The sequence below is a fragment of the Ranitomeya variabilis genome, chromosome 5 (assembly GCF_051348905.1).
Source record: "Ranitomeya variabilis isolate aRanVar5 chromosome 5, aRanVar5.hap1, whole genome shotgun sequence".
NCBI lineage: Eukaryota > Metazoa > Chordata > Amphibia > Anura > Dendrobatidae > Ranitomeya > Ranitomeya variabilis.
In genome coordinates this window covers 600054048-600073019 of record NC_135236.1, presented here as the reverse complement: position 1 = coordinate 600073019, position 18972 = coordinate 600054048, and the positions used below count along the sequence as shown (strand labels likewise).

The 18972-nt window shown below is 48.5% G+C and overlaps 1 protein-coding gene across 2 annotated transcripts in view; it reads left to right on the top strand.

Moving 5' to 3' along the window:
- Positions 1-1062: 1062 nt before the first annotated feature.
- FBXW11 (F-box and WD repeat domain containing 11) overlaps positions 1063-18972 on the top strand; it is a 156762-nt gene continuing 138852 nt past the window's right edge. The window contains exon 1 of one of the 2 annotated variants that reach the window (XM_077266030.1): positions 1063-1263. In XM_077266030.1, the coding sequence (XP_077122145.1) occupies positions 1219-1263 (45 nt within the window). In that variant the 5' untranslated portion in view covers positions 1063-1218. The remainder of the gene's footprint in view (positions 1264-18972) is intronic. The other variant, XM_077266029.1, reaches the window with a different exon arrangement.

The window sequence follows — 18972 nt, the reverse complement described above, 5'->3', positions numbered from 1 at the left end:
TTCACATCAACCCACTGTCCCCCCTGCACCATTCACAGCAGTGCCACTGTCCTCCACAGCGCCATTCACAGCAGCCCCACTGTCCTCCACAGCGCCATTCACAGCAGCCCCACTGTCCTCCACAGCACCATTCACAGCAGCCCCACTGTCCTCCACAGAACCATTCAGAGCAGCCCCACTGTCCTCCACAGCGCCATTCACAGGAGCCCCATTCTCCTGCACAGCCCCATTCACAGCAACCTCACTGTCCTCCACAGCGCCATTGACAGCAGCCCCAATGTCCTCCACAGCGCCATTGACAGCAGCCCCAATGTCCTCCACAGCGCCATTGACAGCAGCCCCACTGTCCTCCACAGCGCCATTGACAGCAGCCCCACTGTCCTCCACAGCGCCATTCACAGCAGCCCCACTGTCCTCCACAGCGCCATTCACAGCAGCCCCACTGTCCTCCACAGCGCCATTCACAGCAACCTCACTGTCCTCCACAGCGTCATTCACAGCAGCCCCACTGTCCTCCACTGTGCCATTCACAGCAGCCCCACTGTCCCCCTGCACCATTCACAGCAGCCCCACTGTCCTCCACAGCGCCAGTCACAGCGGCCAAACTGTCCTCCACAGCCCCATTGACAGCAGCCCCACTGTCCTCCACAGCCCCATTCACAGCAGCCCCTCTGTCCTCCACAGCGCCATTGGCAGCAGCCCCACTGTCCTCCACAGCCCCATTCACAGCAACCTCACTGTCCTCCACAGCGTCATTCACAGCAGCCCCACTGTCCTCCACAGCGCCATTCACAGCAGCCCCACTGTCCCCCTGCACCATTCACAGCAGCCCCACTGTCCTCCACAGCACCATTCACAGCAGCCCCACTGTCCCCCTGCACAGCAGCCCCACTGTCCCCCTGCACCATTCACAGCAGCCCCACTGTCCCCCTGCACCATTCACAGCAGCCCCACTGTCCCCCTGCACCATTCACAGCAGCCCCACTGTCCCCCTGCACCATTCACGGCCATTCTACGCGCTCAGTCACACAATGAAGCGACCTATGGCAGTTCCATTCTATCACAAAGCCTTAGCAACGAGCTTCACACCATCCACCGTGCTAGTTACAGTCACGTGACGCCTACGTCATTACGCCCGTGCGTCGAGCTTCCGCCTGCTTTTGCTGCGTTTCTCGGGGTGGGGGGAAGGGGAGACTCTCAGCTTCGGTGTTGGAGACCATGGAGCCTGACTCGGTTATAGAAGATAAAACCCTTGAGCTGATGGTAAGTACCGGACGCCGCGTCCTGTCCCGGGCCGCTGTGCTGTGCGGCGCCGGCTGGTGCCCAGCCTCTTCTCTGAGGAAGCAGACAGTTTCCGCCTTCCTCCATCTCCAAGCAGCCGTCATGTCTGCCGAGTGTGTGACTGCCTGTAGCAGCGGAGTTGTAGACTGAGGGGACGCCGTCTCCATCCTCCAGGCCCGGGCTGAGCAGCCATCCTCCCACAGAAGGGGCGGCCTCTCCTGCCCAGACTGCCGCATAGCGTCCACAATGGATGGCGGCTGGTGACGACACGAGCGGGGCTGCTCGGCCGCTGCATTGCTCTGGGCTTGTCTGCTCGCTACAGTCCGCCATTGTGATGGCCGAGGGGAGGCTGCCTGTAACCGCAGCGTGTGTATGGCCGTGTGTGCAGTGTGTCACTGACCCTGTGGTGGAGTGTGGGGATGTAGCATGAGGCCTCTCCCATCAGTAGGTCCTGTCCGGTGAAGGGTGAGAATAGTCCGCCTCTGGCCCCGTACACATTACAGAGCTGTCGCCACGTGAAGGCTCCGGTTTTGCTCTCGTTTTATTCCTGCTGCTCTCCGATTTCATTGCGTTTCTTCTTGTTATAATCCGCCATATAGAGATTTTTATTTAGCGCTAATTGTTTTTATCCAAAGGGGCGTGGCACACGGTAATAATGAGAGCATCCTAAAGACACCCAAATGAGGCCGGGTTCACATTAGCGTTCGGGGGCTTTGCGGAGGGCTGCGTATGTCCTCCACTAAGCTCCGCCTATTTCCGAATACTTCTGCATGCATCCTTCGTTCATGCGGATGCATTGTTTTGACGCACCCGCCGACCTTACGGCAACAAATTGCATTTTGTGTGGACGGGTGCGTCAAAACAACGCATCCGCATACACCCGCATGTCCTGCGTACCCAGTGTTAAAGATAGGTACGCAGGATGCATGCAGAAGTAGGTGAGGTTTAGCGGTGGACGTACGCAGCCCTCCTCAAAGCCCCCAAACGCTAATGTGAACTTGGCCTGAGCGCCAAATAAGAAGGTCCCATCTCTGCAAAGGGGAGTAGTGGGTATAAACAAAAACTGAGCACCTTTGACCCGGTGACAGATTGTCCTTGTGTCGACAACCATCTCTTTGGCCTCCCACAAACACATCAATCAGGGCTGCTGCCAGACTCCCCTGTCCTCGGTCTTCCCCAGTCCTCGAACCCTCCCCAGGCTCCCCTGTCCTCGCCCCACCTGGCTCCCTTGTCCTCGAAACCCCCCCAGGCTCCCCTGTCCTTGCCCCCTCCCCGACTACCCGTGTTGGCCTTTCTCTTGGAAAACAGAAGGATTGGTGTTTTAAAAGCTAATGTGGATCCCTCTTTCCTCTCCTTGATTTGTTGGGAAAATTCCAGGAGATCTCTGCAAAGGGGAGTAGTGGGCATAAACAAAAATTGACCACCTTTGACCCGGTGACAGATTGTCCTTGTGTCGACAACCATCTCTTTGGCCTCCCACATACACATCAATCAGGGCTGCTGCCAGACACTCCTGTCCTCGGTCTCGCCCCCCAGCTCCCCTGTCCTCGATCCTCCCCGCCAGCTCCCCTATCCTCGAGCCTCCTCGCCAGCTCCCTTATCCTCGAACCCCCCCCCCGGCTCCCCTGTCCTTGCCCCCCCTCCCCAGACTACCCGTGTTGGCCTTTCTCTTGGAAAACAGAAGGATTGGCCTTTTAAAAGCTAATGTGGATCCCTCTTTCCTCTCCTTGATTTGTTGGGAAAATACCAGGAGACCCTCCTTTACGCATTAAAGGGTTTGTTCGTCTTTAGGCCACAAGTCTGGAGTGACGATCTGACTGCAGACTTGTGAATCCTCACATCATGCGCACTGTGAGAATAATCTGCTGTCGTGGTTGAGTGCGTGGCCGTGGTCACGTGCTGACTAGATGTGCGCGACCTTGCTCAATGTAAGTGTTTTGTGCGAGGTCGGATACAGGCTAGACGGAATGTGGCCAGAAGTATTCAATCCCACACTTGTGGTCACAGGACTATCCACTCCCGGCATCGGAGAATCCTCACAGCATGCAGTGCTTGCAATGTGAGAATTCACAAGACTAAAGCTGGAGTCACACTAAACGACTTACCAACGATCACAACCAGCGATACGACCTGGCCGTGATCGTTGGTAAGTCGTTGTGTGGTCGCTGGGGAGCTGTCACACAGACAGCTCTCCAGCGACCAACGATCAGGGGAACGACTTCGGCATAGTTGAAACTGTTTTCAACGATGCCGAAGTCCCCCTGCAGCACCCGGGTAACCAGGGTAAACATCGGGTTACTAAGTGCAGGGCCGCGCTTAGTAACCCGATATTTACCCTGGTTACCATTGTGAAAGTAAAAAAAAAAACACTACATACTCACATTCTGATGTCTGTCACGTCCCCCGCCGGCGTCCACAGGGTTAAAACTGCTTTCGGCAAGAGTGCTGCTAATGCACGCGCTGCTGCCGAGAGCTTCCTGCACTGAATGTGTCAGCGCCGGCAGTAACAGCGGTGACGTCACCGCTGTGCTCTGTTTTACGGCCGGCGCTGACACAGTCAGTGAAGGGAAGCTCTCGGCCGGAGTGCGTGAATTAGCAGTGCACCTGCCGAAAGCAGTTTTAACCCTGTGGACGCCGGGGGACGTGACAGACATCAGAATGTGAGTATGTACTGTTTGTTTTTTTTTTTAACTTTTACAATGGTAACCAGGGGTAAATATCGGGTTACTAAGCGCGGCCCTGCACTTAGTAACCCGACATTTACCCTGGTTACAAGTGAACACATCGCTGGATCGGCGTCACACACGCCGATCTAGCGATGACAGCGGGTGATCAGCGACCAAATAATGGTCCTGATCATTCCCCAACGACCAACGATCTCCCAGCAGGGGCCTGATCGTTGGTCGCTGTCACACATAACGAGATCGTTAGCGGGATCTTTGCTACGTCACCAAAAGCGTGACGTTGCAACGATATCGTTAATTATATCGTTATGTGTGACTCAGCCTTAAGGCCGGCAATCCCTTTATAGGGAAGCTGTCTGCCATCTGTGTGGACACATGGGTTGTAGAATGTTGAATAAGATGCTTTCTGCAATCTGATGTCTTACTTTTAGAGAAATCCATGTTTTCTTACATGTAAATGATCTGTTAAGATCTATTGGCCAGACACTGACCTCCCGGGGAATCTGCCTCCAGAGCTTGTTTTACATGACAGTGCAATATCGGAGTGAGACATGAAGATCACTCGAGCAGACTGTCAGTCTTTATATGTCTCACGCTGGTAATGCCCCCTGTCATTTAAAGTAAAGGCTGAGTTACACATAACGATATCGTTAACGATATCGTTGCAACGTCACGCTTTTGGTGACGTAGCAACGATCCCGCTAACGATCTCGTTGTGTGACAGCGACCAACGATCAGGCCCCTGCTGGGAGATCATTGGTCGATGGGAATGATCAGGACCTTTTTTGGGTCGCTGATCACCCGCTGTCATCGCTGGATCGGCGTGTTTGACACCGATCCAGCGATGTGTTCACTTGTAACCAGGGTAAATATCTGGTTACTAAGCGCAGGGCCCCTCTTAGTAACCCGATATTTACCCTGGTTACCATTGTAAAAGTAAAAAAAAAAAACAGTACATACTCACATTCTAATGTCTGTCTTGTCCCCCCGGCGTCCACAGGGTTAAAACTGCTTTCGGCAGGAGCGCTGCTAATATGCATGCGCTGCTGCCGAGAGCTGCCCTGACTGTGTCAGCGCCGGCCGTAAAGCAGAACGTCACCGCTGTGCTCTGCTTTACGGCCGGCGCTGACACATTCAGTGCATGGAAGCTCTCGGCAGCAGCGCGTGCACAGCAGGGCTCTTGCCGAAAGCAGTTTTAACCCTGTGGACACCAGGGGATGTGACAGACATCAGAATGTGAGTATGTAGTGTTTTTTTTACTTTTACAATGGTAACCAGGGTAAATATCGGGTTACTAAGCGTGGCCCTGCACTTAGTAACCCGATGTTTACCCTGGTTACCCGGGTGCTGCAGGGGGACTTCGGCATCGTTGAAGACAGTTTCAACGATGCCGAAGTCGTTCCCCTGATCGTTGGTCGCTGGAGAGAGCTGTCTGTGTGACAGCTCCCCAGCGACCACACAACGACTTACTAACGATCACGGCCAGGTCGTATCGCTGGTTGTGATCGTTGGTAAGTCGTTTAGTGTAACGGTACCTTTAGTTCTAGAGGGAAATTCTTAGGGAGATCTGTGTCCATCACCATTGATCTTAATAGCTAATTTACATATTAAGAAAATTGTGTATTTCTCTGCAATAAGATATCTGAGAGGAGATATATTTTAATCTTTCTATGACCAAGGTGTCCTTTCAGACAGCTTACTGGGGTAGACCCCACAGGCAGTTGCCATTTAAGCCTCATTCAGATGTCAGAGTACAGAAAGCGATGCACAGACTGGCACTCGTCTCCTGACCCAAACTTGACATTTTCATGTATATCTGTGAGGCTGCTGAGTACAGGTCTCTGACCATGATACACAGACATATGAATGAGGCTGCCGTCACACTAGCAGTATTTGATCAGTATTTGTAAGCCAAAACCAGGAGTGGAACAAATAGAGGAAAAGTATAATAAATGCAGAAGTGGTGCATATGTTTCTATCACCCACTCCTGGTTTTGGCTTACAAATACTGATGTAAAATACTGACCAAATACAGCTAGTGTGATGGCAGCCTTACACGTAAAGTGAACCTGTCATGTAAAATAACGCTAAAAACATGCAAGTATGAGTTTAATCTGGAGGTTTATATCACTGACACGGTGCAGTGCCCGAACTGACAGCACCTCTGCTGGGAGGAAACAAACTATTTCCCATGGCAGCATTAGTCTTTCAGTCACAAATGTGGCATCGGCATGCTTTCAGTCAACACTCGGTGTACAGAAAGCTGTGACTGTAATCCCACCCCTGGCACTGACTGACAGCAGGCGCAGTTACAGCCTCCGCGCTCCAAAAACACAGCGATGACTGAAACTATGCTGTCGCCAGCCCTATGACTGGAAGTCGAATGCTGCCGTGGGGAATAAAGTTAATTTCCTCCCCGCAGCGGGGCTCTCAGTGTGGGCACATCACGGTGTCAGAACGCTATTAACCTGCAGAAAATTTCCATATCTACAGATTAAGGCTGCCGTCACACTAGCAGTATTTGGTCAGTATTTTACATGAGTATTTGTAAGCAAAAACCAGGAGTGGAACAATTGGAGGAAAAGTATAATAGAAACATATGCTCCACTGCTGCATTTATCACCCACTCCTGGTTTTGGCTTACAAATACTGATATAAAATACTGACCAAATACTGCTAGTGTGACGGCAGCCTAATAGTGTTCTTTTACGTGACCGGTTCCCTTTAAGACTGTGCTAATCCCGCCAATATAAGTAAGGGTGATTTACTTTAATGTTATGGGGGTTCTTCAGTCACACTCCACTTCCTGCTTAGCGCTTGTTGACATGCTGCAGGCAGCCTCACCAGCGATCTCGTGCTGTCAGTATCGGTATGACCATGTCGCTGGATGGTTTGCAGCCGCAATCAGTCACTTATGCTGTAATTGTGATGTCACTCTGCGCTCGGGCAGCTTTGGGTGAGTCCACTCCTGGGAAACCCCTTATTAGTTGGCCAGGGAGGTGTGAATACCTATCCCAAATAGTCATGTATTTTTACAACATCAACTAAGGGAATTGGGGCTTTGTTTTTTTGGCACAGTTGTGTCATGAATTAATATATAAAGAATAGGATCCCAGTAGGTGGTATGGTATGACAATATTGTAGTTACTCATGCCCATGAGGGCAAAAATTACCTAAAAACTTCCACCTATGCTAAAAATGATTGTCATTAAATAAGAAATCTCTAAAGTGCTGGTTGAAATAACAGGTAGAGCTTCCTACATTGTCTTTCAATATAGCATAAAGCAGATGTTGCGCCGGTGATTTGCAGTATCCAGCACCTTCACTATAGTTTCCTAGGCTGCTCCCTCAAAGTAAAAATTCTCTCCCTACATGTTTCACTGACTCAGCAGCTTCATCGGGGAAAAAATGGCGCACCACTCATTGCCCTGTTTTGCTTATTCAGTAAAGGTAATTTTTATTGTAGAAGGAAGCTGGTGGTTCTTTTGGGCACTAGTAAATACAGCATGGGTAAAAAGAGACACCACTGGAGGGGGGGGGGGGGGGGGTAAAATGGTGTTCAAAGTTTCACTTTTCAGACTCTGCCTCAATGAAGTCTGTGGATCTGTTGGCAGCTTCCATCTGAATGCCTGAAAAATAGAATTTATAAGGAAGAATCCCAGCAGAGTCACGAAAAGAGACGAAGACGGTGTAAATCTTTATGGGTACAACCCCTAGGCTAATATAGGTCGTAGGATCCAATCTAACAGCTTCATGTCTGCTATGATATTGTTTAGGTGACAAGATCAGAGTCGGGCTCAGGATTCTACTCTTAATATGGACGAGAATATACAGCCTTGGAAACCTCTATTTTTTAAATTTTTTTGTGTGTGTGAAACCCGTAGAAAAATGGACATGTTGCAGACTACAGGTTTGTTCCTCTGCTGTTTACAAACCCATTCACATGCCCTGGAAAAAATCCATGCAAAAGTGAGAGGATGCTGTGGATTTTAAAATAAGCAGTGTGCTCCTTGTGCGACTTTTGGCCTATTCAGTGGGGGGAATCTGCACCTAAGGCTATGTGCACACGTCAGGATTTCTTGCAGAAAATTCCTGAGAAAAACCTGAAATTTTCTGCAAGAAATCTGCATGCGTTTTTGCCGCGTTTTTTGCCGTGTTTTTGGTGCGTTTTTTTTTCCTGGATTTCCCAATGCATTTTATAGTGGGAAATCCGCAAAAAAACCTGCAAAATTAATGAACATGCTGCGTTTTTTACTTCGATGCGTTTTTTTGCGCAGAAAAAAACGCATCATGTGCACAAAAATTGCGGAATTCATTCTAAATGATGGGATGCATATTGTATGCTGTTTTTTTGCGGTTTTATAGCATTTTTATTGGGAAAAACCACCCGCAGAGTAAATTTTCCATACTATGTAAACATGCTCTTCAAATATGGACTATGGGCCGACCAATTAGGCTGTGTGCACAAGTTGCAGATTTTTCATGTTTTTTCCCGATAAAAACGCTATAAAACCGTAAAAAATCTGCATACATTGTGCATCCCATCATTTTTAATGAATTCCGCAATTTTTGTACACATGATGCGATTTTTCTGCGAAAAAAACGCATCGTGGTAAAAAACGCAGCATGTTCATTAATTTTGCGGATTTCCCACTATATAATGCATTGGGAAATGTCCGGAATAATCCGTGAAAAAACGTACTAAAAACGTGCAAAAATCGCATGCAGATTTCTTGCGGATTTCTTGCAGAAAATCTCAGGATTTTCTCAGGAATTTTCTGCAATAAATCCTGAACGTGTGCACATAGCCTTAAGGTACCGTCACATTTAGCGACGCTGCAGCGATCTAGACAACGATGCCGATCGCTGCAGCGTCGCTGGAGAGCTGTCACACAGACAACTCTCCAGCGACCAACGATGCCGAAGTCCCCGGGTAACCAGGGTGAACATCGGGTTACTAAGCGCAGGGCTGCGCTTAGTAACCCGATATTTACCCTGGTTACCAGTGTAAATGTAAAAAAAAAAAAACACTACATACTTACATTCCGATGTCTGTCGCGTCCCCCGGCGTTCTGCTTCCCTGCACTGTTAAGCGCCGGCCGTAAAGCAGAGCGGTGACGTCACCGCTGTGCCCTGCTTTACGGCCAGCCGGCGCTGACACAGTGCAGGGAAGCAGAACGCCGGGGGACGCGACAGACATCGGAATGTAAGTATGTAGTGTGTTTTTTTTTTTACATTTACACTGGTAACCAGGGTAAATATCGGGTTACTAAGCGCGGCCCTGCGCTTAGTAACCCGATGTTTACCCTGGTTACCAGTGAAGACATCGCTGGATCGGTGTCACACACACCGATCCAGCGATGTCTACGGGAGATCCAGCGACGAAATAGTGCTGGCCTTCTAGCTCCAACCAACGATGTCACAGCAGGATCCTGATCGCTGCTGCGTGTCAGACACAACGATATCGCTATCCAGGACGCTGCAACGTCACGGATCGCTAGCGATATCGTTGTTAAGTTGTTCAGTGTGAAGGTACCTTTAGCCCACCGGCATCAGGGGCTTATCTACAGCATTCTGTTAGGGTACCGTTACACTAAACGATTTACCAACGATCACGACCAGCGATACGACCTGGCCGTGATCGTTGGTAAGTCGTTGTGTGGTCGCTGGGGAGCTGTCACACAGACAGCTCTCCAGCGACCAACGATGCCGAAGTCCCCGGGTAACCAGGGTAAACATCGGGTCACTAAGCGCAGGGCCGCGCTTAGTAACCCGATGTTTACCCTGGTTACCATCGTAAATGTAAAAAAAAAAAAACAGTACATACTCACATTCCGGTGTCCGTCAGGTCCCTCGCCGTCTGCTTCCTGCACTGACTGTGAGTGCCGGCCGTAAAGTAAAAGCAGAGCGCAGCGGTGACGTCACCGCTGTGCTGTGCTTTTACTTTACGGCCGGCACTCATTCAGTGCGGGAAGCAGACGGCGAGGGACCTGACGGACACCAGAATGTAAGTATGTACTGTTTGTTTTTTTTACATTTACAATGGTAACCAGGGTAAACATCGGGTTACTAAGCGCGGCCCTGCGCTTAGTAACCCGATGTTTACCCTGGTTACAAGCGAACGCATCGCTGGATCGGTGTCACACACACCGATCCAGCGATGACAGCGGGAAATCCAGCGACGAAATAAAGTTCCAAACGATCTGCTACGACGTACGATTCTCAGCGGGGTCCCTGATCACTGCTGCGTGTCACACACAGCGATATCGTATGGATATCGCTGGAACGTCACGGATTGTACCGTCGTAGCGATCAAAGTGCCACTGTGAGACGGTACCCTTATGCTGTAGATAAGCCCCCGATGTATCCTGAAAGATAAGAAAAGGAGGTTATGTTATACTCACCCAGGGGCGGTCCGATCCGATGGGCGTCGCCTTTTATCTTCGTAGGATGTCGTCCTCTTCTTGTCTTCACGCCGCAGCTCCGGCGTACTTTGTCTTCCCTGTTGAGGAAAAGGTCAGAGAGGCCTGCGCACTGCAGTACTTTGCCCTGCCCTCATCAGGGCAAAGTACGCCCGCACCGGAGCTGCAGTGTGAAGACAAGAAGAGGACGTCATCTTATGAAGATGGGAGGCCCTGGACCGCCCCTGGGTGAGTATAATCTAACCTCTTTTTCTCATCTTTCAGGATACATTGGGGGCTTATCTACAGCATTACAGAATGCTGTGGATAAGCCCCTGATGCTGGTGGCCTTAGCTCGCCTTTCATTTTGGGGGTGACAGGTTCCCTTTAAACATGCAATTCACAGACAAAAAGAATGGTATGAGTAATGTAGTCTAGACCGTTTTCAAAACTCAGATATCCATGGTCCAAGTATAGACCTGCAATGTCCAGACTGACTGCTGGTCTGACAGCACGACAGTATCATAGCCATACATGAGACTGTTGAATTTGGGTGAGGAAACCAACTGTCGTTCTAGACATTGCGATCTGTACTTGGACCATGAATTATAGATGTTTGAAACTGGCCTATTTTTTTTTTTTCCCGTGAGATAAACCGCATTGGGCCTTTAATTAGAGCAGTTGAAAGGTGTGCAATGTCAGCTACCCTTCTTGGAGCAGTAGCCTGATGATGCACAAAATCACGCACCATGAAACTAAGAGCTCATTCAGACGTTGACTTTTCATGTATGAGCTCTGTATATCTGCAGAAGAACCCGGGGACATGTCTGATTTTGATAAGTCACGGATCAAATTCTTCAATGCAAGTCTATGGGCCTGTGGAAATAATCAGATGGCATGCAGATGATATGCGTTCTGTCCAATTTTCATGTTTAGTGAGGTGAAGTCACTGCATATTCTTGTGATGAATGCAATTCTTTTTTATTTCAAAACACAAGTGCAGGTAGGCATGTGCTCAGATTAAAGAGATTGTCCTCTACTAGGATAAAATAATAAAGGCTACTCACCTCCCGTGCTGGTGCCTTTCTCGCTGTGACAGCACTCGCTCTCCCTGTGGATGCAGCTCATCCCAGACTTCCTCTTGATGTTCAGCTTGTCCAAAGGCAGAGACAGTGATGCCAGCGCTGATTGCGCGCCGGTGTCACAACGCCTCATCACAGCCCCAGGGAGACTGAGTACTGACACCGCGGGAGCGGTGTTGGCATCGGAGGTGAGTATAGACTTTTTTATTTTATCAGGGCCAAACATTTAGTTAAAGAAGGGGTTGTCCTAGTAGCGGACAACCCCTTGAAGCATAAAAAGCAAATTATAAATGCAAATACTTCGACCTGGTCTAGTTTACAATGTTGCTCTTGGTGTGAGTGTATCCAAAGGTGCTGTCAGTCCCTGGAGGGGTAAAGTAGAGGTTTCTCCTTGGGTATGGTGTTCTGGTGTGCGAGCCATGAGGTGCAGGTGCGCACACCAGGACTCCGTAACAAGGAGAAACCTCTACTTTACCCTTCCAGGGACTAATGGCATCTTTGAACAAGACCCGGGATCGGGTCGAAATCTTTAGCCGCATTCATAATTTGCTGCTTATGATTAATCTGAGCCTATGTCTACCTGCACTTGAATTTTGAAATAAAATGGAATTGCATTCGACCCAATAGTGTGCGGTGGATGAATTAACCTCACTAGATGTCCCAGGGGCTCACTACCTCCATCCTTCACCTCGCCTCTACCACTGTGCGCTCGCGCCAATCCTCCTCTATTGCCAATTTTCATGTTTCTGTGATAAAAGCTTGAGAGCTTCTAGTATGCAAAATAGAAAAAGAAAAACTGGTTCCAAAAACTGACACCCTAAAGATCTTGTCCAAAACACTGAAAGTTTTTCTTGCACATGGAAAAGAAAATCTTGTCTGAAAAAGAATCACGGTCCGTTTACACGACCAACCACCAGCCCTACATGACAACTGATTGGTTGTTTAACACAAGCTGACCGAATTAAACAATGTGCTCTGGAATAGATCGCTCAGTACACATTGGCTGCCATTGTTCTCGGCACCGCGAGTCCTTACACAGGGTGATGCATGGCTGGGGATAATTCTCTTCTGTACTGCATAAAACATCATTTCAACCAATGAATGAGTTTGGCTCATCGATCTTTCTATTTTTCTTACAAACATAAGTTATGTTCCAGTTCTACCAGATGCTTTATATTGGCATCTGCTTTATTATCAACTCTGGATTTATTGAGGAGTGGCCCAATACACATTTAAAGGACATGCACATTGATAACCCTTGCCTGGTACTGCAGTTCAGCTCTTATTCTAGTGAATTCGAGAAATGGCCCGTACTTAACAACGGCTACTAAGCAATGTATGGGACTGCTGCTGTACACTGTTTATATCTAGCAGTCGATGGTGCAGATAAAAATTAGTGTGATTGTGTTTTCACCCTGTCTGATTTATATTGTTGGCCTGTCCTAAAGGATAATCACTAAGGCTACTTTCACACTAGCGTCGGGCCCGGCCCGTCGCAGTGCGTCGGGCCGAGGTTACCGACGCTAGGGTTCTCTGCGCCGCACAACGGGGGCAGCGGATGCATTTTTCCAGCGCATCCGCTGCCCCATTGTGAGGTGTGGGGAGGTGGGGGCGGAGTTCCGGCCGCGCATGCGCGGTCGGAAAAAGCAGACCGTCAGCAGCAAAAAACGTTACATGTAGCGTTTTTTGCAGCCGACGGTCCGCCACAACACGGTGCAACCGTCGCACGACGGTTGCGACGTGTGTCAATGCGTCGCAAATGCGTCGCTAATGCTAATCAATGGGAAAAAAAACGCATCCTGCAAGCACTTTTGCAGGATGCTTTTTTTTGCCAAAACGACGCATTGCGACGTATTGAAAAAAACGCTAGTGTGAAAGTAGCCTAAGTCCTAGACAACTCCTTTAGATCCTCATTTAGTGAAAATATGTTGCAAAACTGCTTTGTCCTAATGATATTTCCTGTTCTCATTTTTGTCAGGCAGTGTAGTCCTAAGGACTTTATTGATTTAAATCAGCAGATTAAAATTCTGGCTGATAAGTTAAAGTATTCATGTTTCAGCATAGATGTGCACAGAGGAATAGCTGTCAATACGTAATAACTTAACTTGAAAAGCGTTGTTATAGACCTAAAAAAAGAGGCCAGTAAATGGAAAATGAACTGCAACTTGGACCATCTTCCCATTTAAACCCACTAAAAACAGTTCATATACTGCTCAAATCTCAGTACGCAAGGCCCGATTACAATGCATTAGCACAAGGGTTCTTTTGATTAGACGTGTCCAGCTTCGATCAATTCATCTTCATTGAGTAAGGAGACACACGTCTAGTCAGCACGTGATCACACGTAAGCAAATCACAACTTGCGGTTTTGTGACCTCCCACTCACTGCCAACACCAGAGAATCCAGACAGCGTGCAATGCGCACTGTAAAGGCCCCATCTCACATAGCAATCTCGCTAGCGATCTCGCTATGTGAGATGGGGCCTTTACAGTGCGCATTGCACGCTGTCTGGATTCTCTGGTGTTGGCAGTGAGTGGGAGGTCACAAAACCGCAACACCAGAGAATCCAGACAGCGTGCAATGCGCACTGTAAAGGCCCCATCTCACATAGCGAGATCGCTAGCGAGATTGCTGCTGAGTCACAAGTTTTGTGACGCAACAGCGACCTCAGTAGCGATCTCGCTATGTGTGACACGTACCAGCGATCAGGCCCCTGCTGTGAGATCGCTGGTCGTGTCAGAATGGCCTGGACCTTTTTTTGGTCGTTGAGGTCCCGCTGACATCGCTGAATCGGTGTGTGTGACACCGATCCAGCGATGTCTTCACTGGTAACCAGGGTAAACATCGGGTTACTAAGCGCAGGGCCGCGCTTAGTAACCCGATGTTTACCCTGGTTACCAGCGTAAATGTAAAAAAAAAACAAACACTACATACTCACCATCTGTTGCCCGTCAGGTCCCTTGGCGTCTGCTTCCTGCTCTGACTGAGCCGCCGTAAAGTGAGAGCACAGCAGTGACGTCACCGCTGCGCTCTGCTCTCAGCTCTCACTGTACGGCGGCTCAGTCAGAGCAGGAAGCAGACGCCAAGGGACCTGACGGGCAACAGATGGTGAGTATGTAGTGTTTGTTTTTTTTTTTACATTTACGCTGGTAACCAGGGTAAACATCGGGTTACTAAGCGCGGCCCTGCGCTTAGTAACCCGATGTTTACCCTGGTTACCCGGGTGCTGCAGGGGGACTTCGGCATCGTTGAAGACAGTTTCAACGATGCCGAAGTCGTTCCCCTGATCGTTGGTCGCTGGAGAGAGCTGTCTGTGTGACAGCTCCCCAGCGACCACACAGCGACGCTGCAGCGATCAGCATCGTTGTCTGTATCGCTGCAGCGTCGCTGTGTGAGACGGGGCCTTTAGACTTCAGAAGTCTGCAGTCACTTAGAATGACTACAAAATCAGCACAAACTTGGAAAACCCCTTTTGCTCCTAATATAAATAAAAATGTTAACCCTTAACTTGTCAGTTAGTACAAAACTTTATTAACATAGCAATGTATCACGTAATCATCAGTGCATGGTACATCAATTGTAATGTCAGGTCAGACCCATATATATTTGTATGGCATGATTCTACAACTTTCAGTACATTCTTAGCAACAACTACCAGTATCTCTTTACCATTGTTATGTCATCATCAGGCTGCGGACCATACAGGAACTAGACAGAATTACAGTGTCACAAAAAAAATTTACATCCATGCACCTTAGGCCTCTTTCACACTTCAGTTTTTTTGTTTCCGTCAAAATCCATCGTTTTGTGGGAAAAAAACAAAAACCGATCCAGCAAATGTTGCTGCTGGATCAGTTTTTTTCTCAGACTTGCATTAGCGACAGATTGTGACAGAAGGCCTTCAGTTTCATCCGTCGTTTGACAGATCCGTCGTAAACTGTGTCCGTCGCCCCGAGACAATGGACATAGTAAGATTTTTTTCTGTACGTCGAAAAATCGGATAGCAACAGATCCTGCACTGTCCGTCATTGGCTATAATGGAAGCCTATGGACACAGAATCCGTCGCTGTCCATCAAGAGACGGAATCCAGCGACGGATTCAGTTTTTTTTAAAAACTGCGCTCTCTCTTTCTCTACAGAATTTTGTTCCTTTAAATTCCGGCAGCAGCTGCTTCGACAGATCCGTCAAAAAATGGATCCAGTGCATCAGTTTTTTTACTATCTGCACAGGATCCGTCTTTTAAACACCTTGACGGATTGTGACTGATTCTAAAAAAAAACTGATGTGTGAAAGAGAGATGACATCTCTGGAGTCGTTCTTTCTTCTTTGTCTTGACAAGATGAATAATGAGTTTTCACATTCATAGCTCATCTCTGCAGACTTCGATCTTCGGTCTTCTGCAGCACATCTCCACACAATACCCTTAAAAATAGCAGTGTCATTATAATGCTCCTGAATTAAAATATCTGCCCTACGCTGTGCACATGTATAAAATAATTGCCCCTAACTATATTTGCTGCTTAAATTATGACCCACACACTGTCCCTCTTATGGTATATACCCTTCAAACTGCCCTCTCCTCTCCATACTGGGTCCACTCTTCAAAACTGTGTGCCCCTACAACTCCCAGTCTCTATACTGTACCCCTCATCACACTCACCCCTTCTTGGCATACTGTCCCCTCCTGGCTGTGCCCTTACACTGTCCACCCATGCGACCTTCCACACACTACTCAGTCTATATTCTGTGCCCACTCACACTTTTCTCCCCCATACTGTCTCCTCACAATATTCCCCTTGATAGTCTTCTCACACATTACCCCCTCCATCCTCATACTGTCTCACGTCACCCTGCTAACCATACTGTGTTTTCATATTTTTACCCCCTCACTCCATACTGTCTTCTCCCACATCCCCCCGACTCCCTATACTGTGTCCGTTCCCATCGCCCTCGCTCACCCATACGTTGTTCGCATACATTCTTCTCGCTCCTTATACTATATCCTCACATATCCCACTCCCTCCTCATACTGTCCTCAAATTTTTCCCCGTTCCCCACAATTGTCTGCAGCCATCCAGCCCCCTGCTTCTCATACTGCCCTCAAATTTCTCCCCCCCCCCTCTCGCCATACATGTGTATGAACCTATCCCCCACTCATACTGTTTGTTCCCATTTTCCCCTTGTTCCTCATATTGAGTACTCATATTTCTACCACTGAGACTCCCCATATTTGCGTCTTCACCCATCCTTTTCTAGCCGCAAAAAACTGTCCTCATTTTGCCATTATCTCCGGTGTCCGCTTCATGGGTGACTGGAACACTTACTACCAATTCTGTCCCCTGTTGTCTTCGACTCTGCAGAGGCAGCGAGTGATATCAGAAGCGTGATCACATGACCTGATCATGCCGCTGATGTAGCCATGACTCGTAGGTGTCGGCGGTTGGGAGCTCAATTGTAAAATTTCCATTAAAAAAAGCAGCAAAAAGTCACATGAACGTACCCTTAGGGTCTATCACACTGATCAAAAGTCCGATAATAAGTAAATCATCCCCTTTAGATAAAAAAAAAAAAGGTTGTATATATTTTTCTCTAATTTTTTTTTTTGCTGTTCTGCTTGGGCTTAGGGTTGGGTTTAGTTTTTTTTTTTATGACGATACCACAACATATTCATTATGAGGACATAATGTTATCGAATTCTGTGAAATACGTTTGGGTTCAAAATCCTCACTATACCCATGGATAAAATCCTTGAGGGCGTGTAGTTTTCAAAATGTGGTCACTTGTGTGGAGGGGAGGGGGATGGTCTGCTGTTTAAAGGGAACCTGTCACCATTTTTGTCATACCGGCTAAAAATATAACCTTGATCGTCTGCTATGCATTCCCTAAATACTTATGTAACCCACTGACTCCCCTTGTATAACCCCAAAAAGCTTTTTTATTTCTCCCGCGCTGTATTCTAATCGAGTCCGTCTGGTCCAATGGGCATGGCTTCTGGCCAGATGGGGGTCCATCTTACAGTTCGAATTCAGCTTATCGGGGGGCATCGATAGCGCTGGTGGAGTGTGGTCACAGGGGGTGTTCGGTGGTGCGGCAGGTGTCGCAGGTTTGGCGGTGGTGCAGGGGGCTCAGCCGGCATTTTGTGAAAGCCCGGAGGCCCTCGCACATCCATTGCTGTGATGCGGTGGCCTCCTCTCCAGGAAATTGGCCGCCGGGGGCGGCGCATGCTGAGATTGAGATCTCGGCAACGAGAACTCATCTCGAGATCTTGGCAGACAAGTTCTCGTTGCCGAGATCTCAAACTGAGCATGGGCTGCCACCGGCGGCCATTTTCCCAGAGGCCACTGCATCGCAGCAATGGATGTGTGGGGCCTCCAGGCTTTCACAAAATGATGGCGGAGCCCCCCGCACCACAGAGCACCACCGCTGAACCTGCCGCACCAGCCTGGAAAGAGAGTGTGATCATTGGCCTGCAGTATCAGAACAGAACCGCCTCAGAATCGCCTGACTGCTGCTGCCGCCACAGTATTTGTAAGTACAGGGTGGGCCATTTATATGTATACACCTGGGTGGGCCATTTATAAAATTGCATCCAAAATGGCTGACTTCAAAATGGCCACCATGGTCACCACCCATCTTGAAAAGTTTTCCCCCTCCCATATACTCACCAACCATTCCCATTTTATTTAGGTGTATCCATGTACATGGCCCTCCCAAGTTTATCCTTATAAATGGCCCACCTTGTATATTCTGACTATAAGACGCACCCTCATTTTCCCCAAACAACAATTTTTTGGAAAAAAAAGTGCGTCTTATAGTCTGAAAAATACGGTAGCTCCCTAAATAAATACACTGCTAAAAAAAAAATGGGAACACTAAAATACCACATCCTAGATATCACTGAATGAAATATTTCAGTTGCAAATCTTTATTCATTATTTATCATTTATTATATAGTGGAATGTGAGAACAATAAATCATAAAAATGATCAATGTAAATCACAACTAATATCCCATGAAGGTCTGGATTTGGAATGATACTCAAAATCAACTTAAGTGGAAATACCTCAAGAGAAGGAAATTATGCTCAGTAGTGTGTGTTGCCTCCATGTGCCTGGATGACCTTCCTACAACGCCTGGGCATGCTCCTGATGAGGCGGCGGATGGTCTCCTGAGGGATCTCCTCTTAGACCAGGACTAAAGCATCCACCAACTCCTGGACAGTCTGTGGTGCAGCGTGACGTTGGTGGATGGTGGGAGACATGATGTCCCAGATGTGTTCAATCGGATTCACGTCTGGGGAACGGGCGGGCCAGTCCACAGCTTCAATGCCTTCATCTTGCAGGAACTGCTGACACACTCCAGCCACATGAGGTCTGGCATTGTCCTGCATTAGGAGGAACCCAGGGACAACCGCACCAGCATATGGTCTCACAAGGGGTCTGAGGATCACATCTCGGTACCTAATGGCAGTCAGGTTACCTCTGGCGAGCACATGGAGGGCTGTGCGGCCCTCCAAGGAAAT